The sequence below is a fragment of the Cebus imitator genome, unplaced genomic scaffold (genome assembly GCF_001604975.1).
Source record: "Cebus imitator isolate Cc_AM_T3 unplaced genomic scaffold, Cebus_imitator-1.0 Scaffold354, whole genome shotgun sequence".
Taxonomy (NCBI): Eukaryota; Metazoa; Chordata; class Mammalia; order Primates; family Cebidae; genus Cebus; species Cebus imitator.
Window position 1 is genome coordinate 1,871,131 of NW_016107669.1, and position 21,340 is coordinate 1,892,470.

The window sequence follows — 21,340 nt, forward strand, 5'->3', positions numbered from 1 at the left end:
AAGTCCAGTAGTGTGATGCCTCCCGCTTTGTTCTTTTTGCTTAGAATTGACTTGGCTATGCAGGCTCTCTTTTGGATCCATATGAAGTTTAAGGTGGTTTTTTCCAGTTCTGTGAAGAAGGTCATTGGTAGCTTGAAGGGGATAGCATTGAATCTGTAAATTACTTTGAGCAGTATGGCCATTTTCACGACATTGATTCTGCCCTCTCTCACCACTGCTATTCAGTATAGTATTAGAAGTTCTAGCCAGAGCAATCAGGCAAGAAAAAAAATAAAGGACATTTAAATAGGAAAGGAGGAAGTCAAATTGTCTCTATTTGCAGACGACATGATTGTATATCTAGAAGACCCCATCGTCTCAGCCCCAAATCTCCTGAAACTGATAAGCAAGTTCAGCAAAGTCTCAGGATACAAAATCAATGTGCAAAAATCACATGCATTCCTATACACCAATAACAGACTTAAAGAAAGCCAAATCAAGAACAAACTTCTGTTCACAATTGCCACAAAGAGAATAAAATACCTAGGAATACAACTAACAAGGAACGTAAAGGACCTCTTCAAGGAGAACTACAAGCCACTGTTCAACGAAATAAGAAAGGAAACTTCAGATTTAATAGAAAAGTTACAAAAATAGAATAGAGAATTCCCATATCCCCTTCCCTGAGTTTCCCCAGTGTTAACTTTTTGTGTAACCATAATAGAGTTATCAGAACTAACAAGTCAACACTGGTAACAGTATAATTACAGACTTAATTCAGATTTTGCCAGTTTTTCCACTGATGTCCTTGTTCTATTCCAGCATCCATTGCAGGATCCCACACTGCACTTACTTACTTGTGTCTTTTTGGTTTCCTCAGACCAGTGACAGTTTCTCAGTATTTCCTGTCTTTCAAGATCTTCATTCACACTTTTGAAGAGTATCCACTGTGTATTTTGCAGGATGTCCTTCAATTTGGATTTGTCTATAATGTTCTCATGATTTGACCAGAATACCACAGAAACGAATATGTCCTTCCGGATTTATTATATCAGGGGTACATACTGTTAATAAGTTTTATTATCAGTGAAGTCAGCCTTGATCACCTGGCTAAGGTGGTATCTGCTAGTTTTTTCCACTATAAAGTTACTATTTTCCCTTTGTAATTAATATCTATTTTGGGGGCAATAGTTTGAGGCAATACAAATATCTGGTTTTCCTCAAACTTTTGCCTGCTAATTCTAGCAAACATTGGTAGTTCCTGCCTGTGACAGCCATTATAGTAATGGTTTTTCTATTTTTCTCATTCTTTCAACATGTGCTACATTTATTACAGAATTCTTCTTTACGAAAGAATTATCCATTTTTCCCATTTACTTGTTCAATTATTTATTTACATCAATATGGACTCGATACTTATTCTATGAGTTATAAGGTAATAGTATTGTTTTTTATTTTGTGGCTCAAATTCACTTACTTTTTTTACTCTTTTAAATAATGTTGATTGGTTACCCACTCTGTGCCAAGCACTGTGTTTACATATATAAACTTACATTTATATATAAGCGGTCATGTTTAATCATTGAAAGAGTCCCAAAGGAAAAGTATTACTAGTCACATTGTATAGACAATGAAACTAAATCTGAGAAGGGACATACACTGGTTTTAGTAGCGGAACCAGAAGTCAGACCCAGGTCTCCCATAATCTCTTCAAGATACCAACTTATCTGGAGACTCAAGCATATACAGCAAACCAGACATAGAAAGCAAACAGATGCCATCACTGATATATAAAATTCTACATTCCAATTTTGTGAAATTGTAAATGAGCCTAACAGGCCAGCATGTCAACATCCAGGAAATCACACACACCTGCACACCAGCAACTTGTTACTGATGCACCTTGCACCTCTGTGGGCTGAGAGCCACACACAGGGACTCAGAGGAAAGATGAGTAGGTTTCATTCTCCAGGATTCCCATTAGAGCCAAATAAGTTAAAAGAAAAAAAAAAACACAAAAAACCTGCCACAGAATAAATGTTTAAGCTATTGCTAAATTTAACCCTATCATTTTCATCCCTTTAACCCTAATAAGTGAGATACTCTTGCCAAGCGGTAAGAAAGAAAATGGAGCACATACCTTCTCAATAGAGGTATTTAACTTCCTGTCAAGTGACATGTCTTAGATTAATTTGGGGGAAAAAAAAAGCCATCAAGTATTATTGTATCAGAGGAGAGATTTGCAAATTAAGACATCACGGTCTGTGCTGTCAGAATTCAGACCAATCTGCCAAGCTGTCATTAATTTACCAAAACCAAAAAATGAGACTATCATGAATATTACATGAGTATATTCATATAATGTATATATATTTAACATATATTTCCATCCCAGCAGTTAATAGGAAAGACAATGAAATATAAGGCAACCCCAAATATACAAAATGTCTGCTAATGCTTGAGAATACTATCTATAGTGGTTAAAGAAAAATGAAGACAAGAACTTTTTGAAAATCACTTTGAAATTTTTCTTGTTTCCTTTTTTTCTTTCCTTTTTTTTTTTTTTTTTAGAGACAGGATCTTGCTCTGTCTCTCAGGCTGGAGTACAGTGGCACCATCATAGCTCACTACAGCCTCAGACTCCTGGGCTCAGGTGATCCTCCCACCTCAGCCTCCCAAACAGCTGGGATTACAGGCATGAACTACTGCACCCAGATTTGAAATTTCTAGTGATACCACAATACAACAGGTGTTAACAAACTGTTGTATTGGTATTAATTTAGAACAGTGATTCTCAAACATGGGCAATAGAGGCCAGGGATGCAAGTAAACATTTTACAACCTTACAGGACAGCATTCACAACAAATAAATATCTGGTCCAAAATGTCAGTAGTGCTGCGAAAAAGAACCCCGTTCTGGAAATATTGAAAGGCAACACATATGAGGTATATTTGCACATTTAGTGTAGATTTATTTAGAAGAGAGAAATAGATTAACATATAAGTACCTGAGAATGTATATCTAGCTGTCTCTCAAGAATATTGTCCCAGAAATGTTCGTCCTTACTATCTGTGATGGCTAGTTTTAATGTGGCAACTTAGCTAGACCATAGGACACCCAGACAGTTGATTAAACATTATTCTGGGTGTTCTGTGATGGTATATTTGGATGAGATTAACATTTATATTGGTAGACCTGAGCAAAGAGAATTGCCCTTCCTAAGGTGAGAGGGCCTTGTCCTGCCAGTTGAAGGACTGCATAGAACAAAAGACTGATTGCCCAACCCCCCAAGAGAATTCTGCCTGCCTGCCTTCTAACTGAAACACTGGGTCTTCCTGGATCTACCGCAGCCTGTTGGCCTTCAGATGTGAATCGGGACATCGGCTCTGCAGATTTTGGACTTTCAGCTTCCATAATCCTGTAAGTCAATTCCTAGTAATATACATACATAGTCATATAATCTCCTATTGGTTCTCTTTCTCTGGTGACCCCTGAGTAATACATTACCCGTGAAGCTCCTTTTAGTCTGGGATTTGGGTCAGTTGGTTTTATTGTTTCAGAAAGAGTCTACAGAATACGATTCTCATTGGTTTTTGGCTATCATTACCCTGTTGCTAATCATTATCTATGTCATATAATCCCATCCAAGCCAATGTTGGAACAAGTATTTGAATCACAAACATACCCCAATATTGCGTAGGTTAACCCTGTTCATATAATCTAATCTCATAGCCTTTTACTGCCTTTTAAACTCTTGGTTTTTGGGGTGTGATCGTGTTTATTTAGTAAAAGAAATGTAGATGTTACCTAGAAGTGTTCACTGCCATCTTCTCACACAAGGGTGTCTGACACCAACAATCGTACTAGCTTGCCGGCTCCAAACCAGATTCAAATGGCATGCTGAAAATTTCCCATTGGTATTTTGCTTTTTTTACAGTTTGCAAGTGGGAATCTTTAACTCTGAATTGGAAACTTCCTAGTGTAAGCATTTGCATTAATTTTGTATTCTTTCAAACTAGGTACATTTGCCAAAGTCATTACTTTCTTTGATACAAAAATAGTCCAGGATCGCTTCTGTCTCATGTAAATTACAAAGGAAAATTCAAAACTCATATGCTGCCTAATGTCTTAACTCTAATTCTAAATCCTAAATGCCAGTTTTAAAAGAAGTAATTATTAATTATTAATGGCCTAAGGAAAATAATGTTAGTGGATTTCTAACAAGGGAAAAAACCCAAAACCAGAATTAATACTGTACTTCAGTGTTGAATATCTCATTATCTTCCTCTTCCTTTCTCTTGCCTCATTTAGGCTACTCTAAAGCATGCACTTAGAGAGGTTAGAAGGAGATGTTTGTAATCTACATTTTCTACTAGAGTCTTTCTTATGGATGAAGAAAACATTGGAAGCTGCTGAGAAGAGACGTCTGTGTTCTGCAATTCCCTGTACTGATCTCTTCCTCATTATCACAAACAGCAGAGTTAGCTACGATCTGAGAGCATGTTTCCAATGTAGTTTATACTCATGTTAAGGACAGCCACAGTTGGAAAAAAGCTGACAGTCCTAACTTTTATTTTTTTGTATTAATCTCCAAGGATTTAGGCAAGTTCCTAAGATAAATCCATTTCCCCCTTTCAGAAAGGGCTTGCCTTGAATTACTCACCAAATCCCAGAAATAGCCCATCGTGATTGCTTCCTAGTGTCACCAGACGTTGGTTTCCATAGAGCTGGCCGGGGACTATCCCTCCTAGGCATGACATTTAGCACAACCTTTTTGAGCCTAAGTCAGTTATACTCAGTAATGGCTGAGTGGAGAGAGCTGAGCTCCTGCTAAATATCAGATCTGGTTAAGGAATAATCCGGGAAGCAGAAGGACTTTGCAACTTCAAAGGGAGGGCTCACATAATTCATTTCACATTACCGATATGTGGTTATTACTATGAGTTCTTACTGATTTTTATGTTCTAAATGTCCCAAAAGTATCTGAGTCACCTGCAGGACGAAAATGGAGGAGACGTCACAGCATTGCCTGTCCAGACTGCCAGACAACTCTGCCCTGAAGCAGCAGAAGTTGCCTGCCCACCGGCTATGTTTCACGGCCACGAGAGTCCTCTCTGTCTTTTTCACAATGGCAACATTCTGCCTTTGTATGGGCAGCATCCTCATAGTGTCTGCAAGGAGCACTCAGGCGATAGAGGTTTGTCCTATCTTACGTTTTAATGCAGTTCCTGAGAATTTTCAGCTTTGGCAGCATAAGTGAGAATGGTCATTTGAGAACACAGCCCTCAAGAGGAGCTAGATAAGACAGGAACATCCCTCTTTCAGCTAGCTTTCACAGATGATGACAGAGCCCTTGTAGAGTGACTTCATTCATCCCGACTCCCTCTTGAGGACAGTTACTCTCATGCCAGTCAGCTCAGACACAAAGTTAGAAGCTTTCTTCCCCACACCCCCCACCCCCTACCCAAGATGGAGTCTTCCTCTGTCACCCAGGCTGGAGTGCAGTGGTACACTCTCGGCTCACTGCAACCTCTGCCTCCCAGATTCAAGCAATTCTCCTGCCTCAACCTCCCTAAGTAGCTGGGACTACAGGCTCCTGCCACCATACCTGACTCATTTTTTTGTATTTTTAGTAGAGACAGGGTTTTACCATATTGACCAGGCTGGTCTTGAGCCCTTGACCTCCTGATCCGCCCACCTCGGCCTCCCAAAGTGCTGGGATTACAGGCATGAGCCACCCCGCCCAGCCAACACTTTGTTTTATGCTGGCAGAGAAGACAGCAAGTGGCTAATAGAGGCAGAAGGAGAGTCAAGGCCACATGACTGCCAGAGAACCATGGGTCATACTGATAAAAAGAGCAAAGTGTCCAAGACACAGATCTTCAATATGGCCCCACGTTGAAGCCTTGTGTCTTTCCCTTTGCAAATGAAATCCATCTGAGATCCGGGAAAGACGAGAGCCTAAGTCTTTCTGGCATCTTAAGGATATTTAGCAAAACAAAGTTCTACTCAGAGTGAGAAAAGCTGATGCAAAGGGCAGACCTCTCAGGCACAAACCTTTTGCCTACTTGATGAACAAGCTGTTGGAGAATGAAAATCGCCAAAGCTGGTCTAGAGAGGGAAGACAAGAGCTGGTCTAAGGCTTGATTGGCCATGCCCATATTCAGTCTAATGAATTAAGTATATGTTTCATCCATATCAACTCTGAGCAGATATCTGGACATCCCAGACCATGTGAGCTCCATTCTGAAAGAAGTAACTGTAGAAAGCTGATGTATTCCCACTCCTCACATGGCTACTAGCAAAATTAAGAGGAAGACCAAGTCTATCAACATTGGTTTAAAATTTGAGTGTTACTGGGCGTGGTGCCTCATGACTGTAATACCAGCATTTTGGGAGGCTAAGGCAGTTGGATCACCGGAGGTCAGGAGTTCGAGACCAGCCTGGCCCACCTGGCGAAACCCCATCTCTACTAAAAATACAAATATGAGCCGGGCATGGTGGTATATGCCTGTAATCCCAGCTGCTCAGGAGGCTGAGGCAGTAGAATTGCTTGAACCTGAGAGGCAGAGGTTGCAATGAGCCGAGATCACGCCACTGCACTCCTGCCTGGGTGACAAAGCAAGACTTCATCTCAAAATAAAACAAAAGTTATGAGTGTCTGAAGGTGCCAAAGGGTTCTGTTGACTGGGCAGATAAGTAAGATGAGGAAGAGTGAATTCGTGCCCTCAATGAGCTAAGGAGAGAGTAGGTAAAATAGTATGTGGTGAGAGCAGAGAGCTTACCCTTGGCTGGCTGTTCACTGTGTCGCCACCCCCTTCCTTGCCCACTGCCCGGTACATGATAGGTACACACTTACTGAAAGAATGGGCTAGGGCAGACAGTGCAGGCAGAGAGAAAAATGCCTTTTCAGGCTCTGCTCCCCCCAAGGCACACTGCTCTGTTGCCTCTCTGCTTACATTTTTTCCTCCAGCTCCCAGCAGCTTATCTCCCTGGGAATTAAACGACAGCAAGCCCTCCAGTGTTATGTGTAAACTCCCACCAGGCTCCACCATGTGGCAGAGGCAAAATGGCAGGAGGAGATGAACCCTGCCTTGCTGAAAGGGATAGCAAAGGAATGGGCTTACAAGGTTGATGTCCATTTCCACAGAGTTCATGCAATTTACTTTTCTACTCTCTTCCTCACCAATCTCTTTCCTTCTGGCTCTTCCTCCCTTCCTGTGTCACTCTTACTTCCTCCCTTGTTACCCTGCCCCCCATCCACCCATTGTGGAGTGCAGCCTTCATTAAGAGGCAGCCATGCATGAGAAGGTGACCTCATGCCATCACCAGGTATGTGATCGCATACCATTCATGTGATCAGGTACAGATAGCATAGAAAAGACTTCCGAGTTAGCCTTTCCTCTTCTCACTCAGCCCTGGGGCACAAGGAAGTGGTCTCTCTGCAGTTCACTTTAAACAAGAATAATTTCTGCCTCTCCAAAATTCTATGAGGAGCCAACGGTGATCTAGGCTCCATCTCATAGCTATTGACATACCAATCCACTCAAGCAGCAAACTGTCATTACACAGACAATAGATCAGGGATAATTTTTAGGCAACAAAGCACCATAGATACCAACTACTCAAAAATTATTTGATCATGAAATATTTTCTTGAATTCACGAAGTAGCGTGTATACTACTACAGTGACCTCACAGATCAATGAATTGCTACATGAAATGATGCTGATGGGCAAAATGCGGGCCCTAGAGGTTAAGCACTTAACCCGAGGTTGGAGGCTGGCTGAACTAGAACCCCCGTTTCTTCAGACACCACTCAGTATGTTGTCTTTCCATAAGGATACAGCCCTGTTCTTTAGTGCTTTTTATAAACTGAAATGTAGTCTACAAACAGAAAGGATGTAAATATTTTCAAAATAATAGTCCAAGCCTTGCTGTGTATTTTAAGAATGATTTAACTGAATATAGGCATCTAAGTACAATGAAGTATAGCATTTTCACTAAACTTCAATTCAGTGTTCACACTTCACGTTTGGGCTTCAAAACCCTTACAAGCTTTACAAGGATGCAAAGTTCCTTCTGTCTTCCTTGTTAGTCCTCTCTCCCAAAGAATCCTAACTTCTGCTAGCACCATACCAAGGAGAAAGCCACCCTCTTGCCTCCCTGCTCCTCTGCACCCCCATAATCATCTAATCACTCCTCAACACAGTGAGGGCAAGGCAGAAGCAGCCCGCAGCAGCACCCATGACAGCCCAAGGGCCCCTGAGATGAGCATTCTTGCAGATAAAGGCAGCAGTACAGCCCTGAGCCCACCTGCCCAAGTCTCTCTCCCTTACCCTTCTAGCTGCATCTTCACAGAACTCAGTGCCTCAGCCAGAGCTCACAGGAGCCACCCAATTGGGACATACTATCCTTCTTTTTATCCTTTTTAAGGAGTCCATTAAACCATTTTTCACAGCATTTTACGTTTATAAAACAGAATGGAACAGCATTTTAGAACCAGAATAATTTGACACATGTCAATAATCTAACATTTTGGAAACACTTCTTTTTCTGTTTGGTCACTTTTAATAACTTCCTCTGGATGCCATGTAGAATAATTTGCTAGTATAAATATTTTCCATACAATAGAATGGAAAAACAGTGAAGTGATTTCCCCATAAAGTTGATTAGACCCAGGCTGTAAGCCTAGTTCTCATGAGTCATTGACTAATGCCTTCCTAGCAACTGACACCTCTTTATGATCTGGGGTAAAGCTTCATCACAACAGGTTATATAAATATGCAACAGAAACACTGAATGCTGGGCCAGTAGCAAAATGCTGCCAAGTCCCCAGATGAGACTGTAAGAAGGCCCACGCCTCCTGAACATCTCCAGAAACACTGGCCCTGCACAGCGGGCTACCCCATTCGGTCCCAGACTCCATGCCCCTGACCCAGACAGGCAGACACTCGGGTAGACTCCAGGTTTGAATGTTAAGATATGTACCCATGGAACTTGTTAATTAATCACTGGTTTTATTCCTTGCCTGACAGATTAATTACACAAGAACATGTGCAAATTGTGCCAAACTGCGGGAAACTGCCTCTAATTTTGACAAAGAATGCACCTGTTCTATTCCCTTTTACCTCTCAGAAAAAATGATGGTGAGTGAAACTCAAGAAACTTCAGTTGACTTTACGCTGATCTACTCCTATGTAACACTGGCAGTAAGTGCACATTTTCCATCAAATGCTTTCCAAAACTGAAAATATAAAAAATAAAGCAGGATGGTGGTGGTGAATCCGAAAGATTGCTGAGTTTGTATCTCCTCCCTCCTTTTTGAGTATTATTCTCCTCCTTTGTTTCTTTGTTTCTAAGTTGCAAGATTCTTTACCTATCCAACTTTGTAACATAAATCTTATCCATCAAACCCATTTTACTCTAAATGTCAGCACAGGGACTATGTGTGAATTGACATTGAATTTAACCACTCATTTTATAGTGAGAAAATTAATGGGCTAGAGGTGAAGTGACTTGGCTAAGGTCACACAGTAGGTCGGTGTCAGGGTTCACACACTTGAGGAAGCCATCCTTGGGTCTCCCCAAGTCATTCCACGTGTGCAACTGCCTAACTGCAAACCAGACAGCCTGGCTGTCAGGCATTGTGAGAAATGCCAAAGAAATATTAAGAGAAGTCCCCACTCGCGTGCTGATTTAGGTCTCATGTTAGTCACGTCCTCTGAGAAGCAGCTACCAAGACAGGGTAAGACATCCAAGAATTTTACTGGGGAAGCCTCTGACGGAAAATGGGGAGGGAGCAGGAGGAGGTTGGGAGAGCTCTGACTTTAGAAAAGAGAAGGGAGGGGAGAAGGAAGGAGAGAGGGAAGGAGAGAAGTGAGGAATACTTTCCAGGAGATGGTAAGTCTGGTTTGGAACAAGCTGAGTTGAGATGGAAGCAGGGCCTTGACGTAGAGTGCTCAGTGGGCAGCTCAAGAGAAGGCCTCCCTGTAGCGTCACTTATGAAGGGGAACGATGGGGGACCAGCTCGGTGTGGAGGGTGCTGCAGGGGGGAAAGGTGCAGAATCCAGAAACAGAATAGGACCTTAAAGTACATTTGAGGAGTTGAAGGAAATCAAAATTGTCATTTGATTAAGTCTTGACTAACAAGACAGACTGTGGAGACCATGAAAAGGCTCCTCTCAGATCTGCTGCAGGGAGTGTCATTGAGGGATATCCCCAGCTGTGTGCTCTGAAATCACCGTGTGTTTGCACCAAGGCCATACTTCCACGGCACAGTAGGGACATCGAGGTAGGTTCTTTCCTGGCAGAGGGGACTCCTCTGATGGGTGCCTTTGGGGACTTCCTGTCAGCCTTGCTGAAACTTTGAGAAAGTATGGCAGTCTTAGCCCTTCCTCCCTCACTCGCTTCCTCCTCTCTTACTACCCTCCTTCCTTCCTTCCTTCTCTCCTCTCTCCTTTCGTCTTGAGGGCTCAGAATGCTAAAGTTTTTGAAAAAAAAAACATCCAAAAGGACTTCAGTTCCCATCTGTCAGTGTCCTTCAAAACTAAAACAGCAAATGAAGTGTTACCAGCTGCTGACCATTCCCTTCAGGCAGAGCCTTCTCGTAAAAACCCCACTAAACTACTCAGAGGCATCACAGGGCCTTCAGCTCAGCAGTTACCATACATGACATGCGGCGAACCATGGCAATGAATCCACACAAGACTCCATCTCAAAATAAGCAAAGAAATCCTGCACAAAGTGCCACTGAATTTAAAGAAAAGAAATACCATAAAGTAAATTGTGCCTCCAGGAGTCATCAAAAAGATGGTGATCTTGGAGATCTTATTCAGCTAAATCTTAGACAAAGAATTATTGAAAAGAGGTCATTGAAACACCCCAGACCCTAGTGTGCTGAATGTTCTTTGCCTGTTTATTTTGTCATTTATGTGAACATATAACTCTAATTAAGTAGAATTCCCTTCTTAGCTTCCTTCCAAGAAAATGTATGGTAAATTCCATTCTGTGGATTTCATATTTTCTGTAGTCATGGGTCAACAAGAGAGTTTCCTGCTTTGGGTGAGGAAATGTAATGGGTTCTTCCACTAAGCCTGGCTTGCTTGCCTTCCTGCCAACGCTCCCTGTTGACTATGATGCAGCCTGCTTCTTCATCGTGGCCCAGCATCTCCCTTTTTCAGTGTTCCAGAAATTACTCTCTTACAAGTGACTTAGCTCTTCAGCCTTTCTTGCATTCTAAAGCTGGCCACATTTACCACAACTTTCCTTCCCTGTTTACCATGGATACCGCCTCCCATTTTCCATACCCATCTCAAAGAGGATGCTCTTTAAGGTCCTTAAGAAATAAGGCCAACTCCCTTTCCAACATGCTGTTTTTTGCACAGGGTAAAGGAATCAATGGACTCAGGGACTTGGAATGCTTATGTACTTTTAGCACTGAATATAGCACTTAACCCATGGGAAGCACTTAATAAAAGTTAGGCTTTTATATTTTTGGATGCAGGTCTTCATTATTTCAGAGGTGTGGAGTATATTAAACAGCTACATTGGACATTTCTATATGTGCTGGTAGGAAAATCTATGAATATGTTAGTTAAATCCATATGGATATTTCCGTATGAGCTATTAGTAAAATCTGTATCAAGCAGGCCTGGAGAATTTCCAGGGCCTTAATATATTACCATAAAGGTGCAACCATGATGCTAGGTTGTGGCTGGGGAGCCTTACTTACATGGCGGCATATAGAAAGGCATATCTCGCATGACAACAAGGCTACTTATTGCTAGGGTGAAAATCACGTTCTTTCTTTTGGATCAGTGAACCATTCCACCTTTTTCTCTACAACAAATAGTTCGCCAATTCTTAAGCAAGTATTATGTGTCAGGTACTGTGTTAGGTCCTAGAGATTAAAAAAACAAAAATTCCTAGAGTGGGACTGTAAGGAGCTTCTAGTCTCAGGCCTTTCACGTGCCCAGTGTGCACATGCACCTAAATATGCTCAATGGCTTGAATTTTTAATTCTATTTCATGGATTTGCTGTAAAATCACGTGATTTCTGGTGTCAACCACAACCTCTAGGCAAAGCATTTTTCCTCATATTTCTGGGAAATGACGATACTTATAAAACCAAATTTTATGTATTGAAAATATGCTTGATTATAAAAATTTTTCAAGGCAAGAATGCAGCAGCCCTTACAAAAACATGCAAAAATAGTTATTTAGTTATTCCAACAATTCTGTATAAACCAGGATTTCCCAATGTTAATTTTTTTTTCTTTTTTGAGACAGGATAGCACTCTGTCACCCAGGCTAGAGTGCAATAGCACAATCATAGCTCAGTGACTTTGAACTTTTGGGCTCAAAGGATCTTCTCGTCAGCCTCTGGAGTAGCTGGAACTATAGGCGCATGCCACACCAGCCTAATTTTTTTTTCTTTTTTTGTAGAGACAGGGTTTTGCTACATTGCCCAGCCTGGTCTCGAACTCCTGGCCTCCAGTGATTCTCCTGCCTTGGCCTCCCAAAGCACTGGGATTATAGGCATGAGCCACTGTGCCCAGCCCCAACATTGATTTTTTTTTTTTTCAACCATTTATTGGGTTTCTATTTCCCATAAATAGACTTTCAGCTCCTATCAATTTTTTTGTGCTTTTATTTTAAAATTTCCTGTATATTAGGCCAGGCACAGTGGCTTATGCCTGTAATCCCAGCACTTTGGGAGGCCAAGGTGGGCAGATCACGAGGTCAAGAGATTGAGATCATCCTTGCCAACATGGTGAAACCCCGTCTCTATTAAATATACAAAAATTAGCTGGGCGTGGTGGCACATGCCTGAAGTCCCAGGTACTCTGGAGGCTGAGGCGGGAGAATCACTTGAACCCGGGAGGCAAAGGTCGCAGTGAGCCAAGATGATGCCACTGCACTCCAGCCTGGGTGACAGAACAAGACTCTGTCTCCAAAAAAAAAAAAAAAAATGTTGTTTATGTTTGTCAATATTCCAGTTAATTTTCCTTACTCTCCTCTCACTTCTTGTTTTTCTCCCACACAGGGTAATGTTTATATGTACTACAAATTGCAAGGCTTCCATCAGAACCTGTATCGATACATTCGATCCAGAAGTAATAGACAACTGGTGGGCAAAGATGTGAAAGTAAGGCTTGATTTAATTTGGTATAGTCCCCCCTTTTTTTTTTTTTAAACCAAGTGGATTTTTCAGTCTAAAAGAGGAGGTGGAAAATAAACTCAAAAGCTAAGTGTTTACAAAACAGAAATGCTGATTTCATTCGTGTGTAAATCGAAGGGGCTGGGTATTCAGGATAACTGTTATTGAAAAGTAGCACTTTCCCTCTTTAGAGCAGTGATGATTATCCTTTCATGCACCATTCTGATAGCAACCTTGAGTAATTAGTCTCAGCCTGGCTGAGTCTAACTACCATTGTCCTTCCTGTCATGGGTGCCTTTGATCCAGCCTACTTAAGGAAAGTCGGCTCTATTCGACTGAGTAAAAGCCTTTTGCTTTAATCGAATACCTTTTCAAACCTATGATTATATGTTGGTGGATGACACTCAGCGTGCTAGCAAGATAAGCTAGAATGAAACTTTTTCCATAGTGACATTGTTAATACAAGTGATTTTTAGCAACCCTTCTTTTTAAAATGTATTTGGTAGTTGTGTGGATGGATTGATTCCCTGTGATAAATCATCTACTTGTAGACTCATGATTTTTGTACTTTTCTGAATGTAAGTTATACTTCAATATTGCCGAGGCCCTGAGTGACTGTGTGGAACAAAGTGCCCCCCACCTCCAACAACCCCATTAGATGGTGAAAAATAAGTGGTTGCTTTTTTAAACCGCTAAAATAAAATAAGTTACATGTCAATAAAAAGAGGTTTTAAAAATGTATTTCATTATAGGTTTAGCATGATACATAGCACAGCCAATAAGGTAAGGTTCTTTCTTGCAGACATTTTTGGTATGCTATATATTATTAATGAGGAAAAAACACAGAGACTCATACCCACACTCATACACATCACCAAGACACAAAAGTTTTTCAGTCTAAGTAAATCAGAAACCTAGGAAAACCAGGCAGCGGTCTTTAATCTTAGTCACTGCCAATAAGTCATTGGGGTGGGGTTGGGGGGTGATTGACATTGCCAGTGATCTCACTTTTAACATTCTAACCGTTTACCAAAAGCATTTCTCATTGTTATATCCTCCTGCATCCAGGCTGTTGAGGACTGCTCCCCATTTAAAACATCCAACAATAAGACCCCCATTGTTCCTTGTGGTGCTATTGCCAACAGCATGTTCAATGGTAGGTGACTTCCTATCTCCATGGTGTACCCTTTGATGAGTGTGTAACAAGCTAAGTGTCCAGAAATTTATTTCTGAAGCTAAGTGGCAGTTTTTTGTTTTGTTTAGTTTTAATTCTGTAAACATCATCTGGGCTGAGCCAGAGCACTGACTTACAGTATGTCATTTGCAAATAATTTCTCTCTTGCCAGAAATCTGAAGGAATAGTCAGGAAACATGAGTTAAATGGAGCTTAAGGGTATTTTTCAATAACTGGCTCAACTTTGGCAGGAAAAAGAATAGTCTTGTGATTCCAGCATCCATGGCATGTAGGCATGTTGAGAGTCTGCAAAATCCCTGATTCACTTGTCAGCTGTGTCTGGTTCTACGTTTCAAAGGGTGGCAAAATTGCTAGACTGCATCTCTAACACAATTTTTAATTTCCTTATAGACACCATCATTCTTTCATACAACATTAATTCCTCTGTACAAATCAAAGTGCCAATGCTAAAGACTGGACTTACATGGTGGACAGATAAGTATATCAAATTTCAGAATCCAAGTTTCAAGAATCTTGCTGATGAATTTAGAGGTAAGATCCATACAGTAGCTCAATATACTTATTTATTTATAAAAACTTTGTTTTGTACATATAGGGAAATGTTTACGAGTCGTTTATCTCCTTGTTGATTCCTTTCTCCTCTAACTCTCCGTGTCATGAACATCTCCAGTGCATACCTATCAAAAACATGAATTGCTTGGTGCCCTGGTTTCTTCCAGTTGACATTAGGGAACAGACAGTAGCTTAAGAATCTTATTGTTTCAGCTATAATAAGGATGAACATGTAATTTGATGTCCAAACTGGTACCCGTTAGAGAGTAAAAGGGGGCACTTGAAGAGCTGTATACTTACTTAAAATTTTTATTTATCATTCAATAAATTAACATCATATTGATGGACTTATAAAATAATCCAATTAAAAACCATTTTCTTGGGAGGCCAAGACATGCAGAACACTTCAGGTCAGGCGTTTGAGACCTGCCTGGTCAACATGGTGAAACTCTGTCTCTACTAAAAATACAAAAAATTAGATGGGTGTGGTGGTACGTGCCTGTAGTCCCAGTTACTTGGGAAGATGAGGCTGGACAATCGCTTGAACCTGAGAGGTGGAGGTTGAAGTGAGCCAAGACTGTGCCACTCTACTCCAGCCTGACTGACAGAGTGAGACTCTGTCTCAAAAAAAAAAAAAAAAGAAAGAAAAAGAAAAACCAAAAAATCATTTTCAAAAATTAAAATAGCATGTACATTAAATCAACTTATTAAAAAACTACTCCAGTTATTATCTAAACATTAAAAGATGACATAAGCAGAGTGTAAGTCCAGGAGGGTTTTCAAGATGGCTGACGATGTATCTGGTACTTGCCTCTTCCACAGACAGGAACCACAGAGAGTGGGTAGGTAATCACTCCTGGAATTCATGAGAACACTAGAATCAACAGAGAAGTCACGGGAGGTGTTGGCAGTGGCGAATCCATGGGAGTCTGCAGCAACTTGATTGTTGCCTCCTTAGAGGGAAGAATTTAGCTGAGGGGCACAGGCAGAGGGAGAGACTGAGGAGGCAGATTTTAGAGCAGGAGTGAAAATTTATTCAAAAGTTGTAGTGCAGGAATGAAAGAAAGTACACCTGGAAAAGGGCCAAGCGCACTACCTGAGAGATCCAAGTGCCCCATTCAGCCTTGGACTTGGGATTTATGCATGGGCCTGGTTCTGGAGTCTGCATCTCTCCTCCCTTGATTTTCCCTTGGGGTGGGCTGTCCGCATGCACAGTGGCCTGGCAGCACTTGGGGGGCCACACGCACATGTTACTAAAGTTGTGCACATGCTCATTTAAGGCCTCTTTTTCCTTACCAGTCAAGTGTTCCTAGAGGAAGGTCATATACCAGTTAAACGTCTCCATTTTGCTTCTTAGTGCACAAGCTTGAGCCCGCTCGCCCAACTCCTGAGGTTTTACTGGGAAGCTGATGATCACCAGCTCTAGGTGTTTCCTATTGGGAGATTGCTGTTTGCTGGTGCCAGCTGCAACCAATTATTATTTTACAGAGACGATTTAACAACCACCTGACTATCCCCTGATGGTCGCCGGACATTCCTGGTGGGGTGCCTCTCCTGCCCTGCTCTTGCCTACCTACCTACCTGCTCTAGCAGATGCACCAAAAACAAGGAAGGAGGGGAAGCAAGGCTACCTGTTTTGCTGGGATCAGCTGAAAGTCTGGGGAGGGCCTTAGTGAGGGAAAAGAGTGTAAGAGATCCCCAGCAGTTCATATTCCCACTGCTGACTCCTACAGTCCTAGCCATGGGAGAGCCCCTTGACCCTCATGGGCCATGAGACTAACACAGGGAGCTCCCTGGAAACCACATGAAGGCATTACCCCAGAAAGAGAACTCATGGTGGGTCACACCAACTCCGAAGTCCTAAGCAGCTGCAGCACAGCACCATTTTGAGAGCCCAGCACATACCAGATTGCATCTTGGGCAGCAACAGGAGCCATAGGTAGCCATCTTCCCCCAGCAGAGGGGCAGCCATGTGTTTTCAAACGTCTGGAGGACGAAGAAAAACAACTCTGCCTTCATCACTAGGAAAGCTACAGCCCAATGTGAGCATTCTGCCTCCGGCCTTGGCATCGCTCCACCCTGGCCCACCATAGTCAGCATCGGAATGCACCACTGGGGAGCCTGAGGGCACTGCCCAGCCTGGCTCCTACCCCTGCAATACCTGGGCACATCGTCCAGGAACCTGGGAACCACACAGCCCAGTCCACCATCAGGGCAAATGAGCACTCCTCCCAGCATCTAAGGTTAGGCCCACTCAACCTGTTGCTACCACCACAGCTGGCACCCACCCACACATGCCACCTGCAGGTCTGGTGACTGGCTTGCCCAACCCATGGTAGCTACCACCAACACCAGTGAGGACCATTGGGGTCCCAGAGAATTGTTCCACCACTGCTCCTGCCATTGCCCACACCATGTCTCACTGTCCAGACACTTGAGAACCCATCAATCCACCTGGCCCATCACTGCCATTCCTGGCACCCAAGCAAGCCATCTGGAGGCCCAAGAAGCAGCCTGCCTGGGCTTACTAATACCAGTCACAGTGTACATCCTCGGGTCCAAGGACAGCCATGCTCACTTCACTGCTGCCACCACTGGGGCCCCAAAACTGGCCTACCTGGTGCCCTGGTCTCCATCAAAACTTCACCACAGTCTCCACTAACAATCACACTCTAAGCCACAGAAGAAATCACTGACACCATGGATGCTGTTTATAGCCAAAGAAATTACAGATACTGCAACTGCTCAGCGGGTTCTTCCTGACCTTGCATAAACAAAATTGATTTGAGGCTGGCCACACCACACGGGAAACGGAGTTATTACTCATATCGATCTCAATGAAGGCTCCAAGGTTAGGGGTTTTTCAAAGATAGTTTGGTGGGCAAGGGGGCAACCTCCTGGTCTGCAGGCAGGGTAGGGGACATGCCGATTGATTGGGTCAGAGATCAAATCATAGAGAATCAAACTGTCCTCTTGTGCTGAGTCAGTGCCTGGGTGAGGGCCCAGGTGCGGCCATCTAGGTGTCAGAAATGCAAAAACCTGAAAAGACAGGCCAGGTGTGGTGGCTCACGCCTGTAATCCCAGCACTTTGGGAGGCCGAGGCAGGCGGATCATGAGGTCAGGAGATTGAGACCATCCTGGCCATGGTGAAACCCCGTCTCTACTAAAATACAAAAAATTAGCTTGGTGTGGTGGCGTGTGCCGGTAGTCCTAGCTACTCAGGAGGCTGAGACAGGGGAATTGCTTGAATTTGGGAGACAGAGGTTGCAGTGAGCCAAGATCATGCCACTGCATTCCAACCTGGCAAAAGAGCAAGACTCCGTCTCAAAAAAGAAAAAAAACAAAACAAAACATGAAAAGACATCTCAAAAGGCCAATCTCAGGTTCTACAATAGTGATGTTATCTGCAAGTAACGGGGAACGTGCAAATCTTCTGACTTCCAAATAATGGCTGGTAATTATTTAGAATCCAAGCCCCTCTCATCCTCCTTACTTGGCAGCCTGTCATTAGTTTTATAGGAACAGTCTGATTTTGAGAAAGGACTATTATCACTTAAAACCATAAACTTCTCCCAAAACCTGTAAGGCTAGAAGCAAGATGGAGTCAGCCATGTCAGATTTCTCTTACAGTTATAATTTTGCAAAGGAGGTTTCAAAACTACACTACTGCATGCACCCAGAACCAAAGCCAAAGTGCCCTACCTAACCAACACCACAGACATATCTTTAAAAAAAAAAAAAATCTTTCCCCTAAAAGCAAAATTTAAAAATCGGAAGACTTAACTGTTATACCAGATGCACAGGTATCAATGGAAAGACACAGAAAACATGAAAAAGCAAGGAATTATGATACCTCCAGAGTAACACAATAATTCTCCAGCAACAGATCCCAATCAAAAATAAATTTGTTCAGGAATATGTTAATTTCCATGTATTTGCAAAGTTTCAAGAGTTCCTCTTGGAATTTATTTCTAGTTTTATCCCACTGTGGTCCAGGAAGATACTTGGTATGATTTCGGGTTTTGTTTTGTTTTTTTATTTTTTGAGACGGAATCTCACTGTGTGGCCCAGCTGGAGTGCAATGGCGCGATCTTGGTTCACTGCAACCTCTGCCTCCTGGGTTCAAGCAATTCTCCTGCCTTAGCCTCCTGAGTAGCTGGGATTACAGGCATGTGCCACCATGCCCAGCTAATTTTTGTATTTTTAGTAGAGGTAGGGTTTCACCATGTTGGTTCAGCTGGTCTCAAACTCCTGACCTCATGATCTGCCCGCCTTGGCCTCCCAAAGTGCTGGGATTACAGGCATGAGCCACCCCACCTAGCCGTAATTTCAGTTTTTAAAAGTTTAATGAGATTTGTAGTGTGGAAGAAATAAACACAATTAATAAATTACTAGCTTGACTAACGAAGAAAAGAAGAGATGCTCCAAATAAGCGAAATCAGAAAGGAAAAAGGAGACATTACAACTGATACCACCAAAAAAAAAAAAAAGCTCATCTGAGACTATTATAAACAACTAACAAACTTTTATGCTAACAAACTGGAAAACGTAGAGGAAATGAATTCCTAGAAACATACAACTTTGTTTGAACTAAGTTTCAATGAAGTTTCAAACTTATTCAAGTTTGAACTAAGTTTGAATTGGGAAAATACAGAAAACCTGAGCAGACAAATAATGAGTAGCAACATCAAGCAAGATTGAGGAAAATCTTCCAACAAAGAAAAAGACAGCATTGGATGGATTTAATGCAATATCCTACCAAATTTATAAACAAGAAGTAATACCAATCCTACTCAAACTATTCCAAAAAATTGAAGAGGAGGGAACTCTCTCTAACTCTCTAATTCTGCAAGATTAGCATTATTACCCTGATAGCAAAACCAGACAAGGACACAACAACAACAAAAAAAGAAAACTATTGGCCAATATCCCTGATAAACATGGAAGCAAAAATCTTCAACAAAATACTAGGCTGAAGTGCAGTGGCATGATCTCGGCTCACTGCAACCTCCACCTCCTGGTTTCAAGCGATTCTCCTGCCTCAGCCTCCCGAGTAGCTGGGATTACAGGTGTGCACTGCCATGCCTGGCTAACTTTTGTATTTTTAATAGAGATGGTGTTCACCATTTTAGTCCGGCTGGTCTCAAACTCCTGACCTCAGGATCTACCCGCCTTGGCCTCCCAAAGTGCTGGGATTACACGCGTGAGCCACCACATCTGCTCCAGTGGCACATTAAAAAAAAAAAAAAAATACACCATGATTAAGTGGGATTTATGCCAGGAATGTAAGGGTGGTTCAGCATATGGAAATCAATAAACATGACACATCACATAACAGAATGAAGGACAAAAGCCATAGCATGATCCTAACAGATACAGAAAGAATATTTGATATAATTCAATATTGCTTCAAGATAAAAACTCTCAATTAAATAGGCATAAAGCAAACATATCTTAAATAATAAAGGCCATATATGACAAACTCACAGCTAACATCATACTGAATGGGGAACAGTGGAAAGCCTTTAAGAACTGAAACAAGACAACAATGTCCACTTTTTTTTTTTAGAGTGTATTAGCTTTTCTTTTAATATAAACATAAGAAATAAAATCCACATAAATTGTAGCATTCTTTTCAAAATAAAACTGCAATAAAAACTTGAATCTCCAAGCTCTGAACTCCATAAACAATTTTTTTTGAGGTGGTAGATTGTAATATTTTTATATCATTATTTATCATTTGTGTGTCCGTCCTCTAAAAATGATGGAAACTGTAGCACGATATGATGTGAAGCACTGCTATATTAGAGGAAGTATTCCTGGCCCAGAAATGCTTTGTTTATAAGCAAGATTCCTGGGATTATATTTGAGAAAGTAGGAGAAATAGATTTCACACCATTGAGAACACTAATCTCTTTTTAGTACTTCAAATTTAGGTGACATTGTTATCAGTCTCCTAAAATTATTTGCTCCTTGGCTTTTAAAGCTTGAAGTAAGAGTTCCTAAGGGTTATGTAAGTTATTTCTTAAACAGCAGGACTTAATGGGACACCTACAGGTCCAATTCCTTTTATTACACGTTAATTATCAGTGCTCTTCAAAATCTTCCTTTACATTAAAGAAACTTCAGGGACCAAGCATATAGAGCACAGCCCTGCAAGTAACTTACTTTTAAAAAGAGGAGGGATGCCCACTTTTACTTCTGGTATTCAACACAGTACTGGAAGTCTTAACCAGAGCAATTATGAAAGAGAAAGGAATAAAAGGCATTCAAATTGGAGGTAGTCAAATTATCTGTTTGCAGATTACATGATCTTATACATAGAAAAGTCAAAAGATAGCCGGGCGCGGTGGCTCAAGCCTGTAATCCCAGCACTTTGGGAGGCCGACGCGGGTGGATCACAAGGTCAAGAGATCGAGACCATCCTGGTCAACATGGTGAAACCCCGTCTC

General features: G+C 41.8%; 1 protein-coding gene across 1 annotated transcript in view; it reads left to right on the plus strand.

Moving 5' to 3' along the window:
* Positions 1 to 3,932: 3,932 nt before the first annotated feature.
* LOC108287761 (cell cycle control protein 50C) overlaps positions 3,933 to 21,340 on the plus strand; it is a 32,947-nt gene continuing 15,539 nt past the window's right edge. The window contains exons 1-6 of the mRNA XM_037730585.1: positions 3,933 to 3,961; positions 4,961 to 5,177; positions 9,018 to 9,128; positions 13,028 to 13,129; positions 14,210 to 14,297; positions 14,727 to 14,867. Of these exons, the coding sequence (XP_037586513.1) occupies positions 4,986 to 5,177; positions 9,018 to 9,128; positions 13,028 to 13,129; positions 14,210 to 14,297; positions 14,727 to 14,867 (634 nt within the window). The 5' untranslated portion in view covers positions 3,933 to 3,961; positions 4,961 to 4,985. The remainder of the gene's footprint in view (positions 3,962 to 4,960; positions 5,178 to 9,017; positions 9,129 to 13,027; positions 13,130 to 14,209; positions 14,298 to 14,726; positions 14,868 to 21,340) is intronic.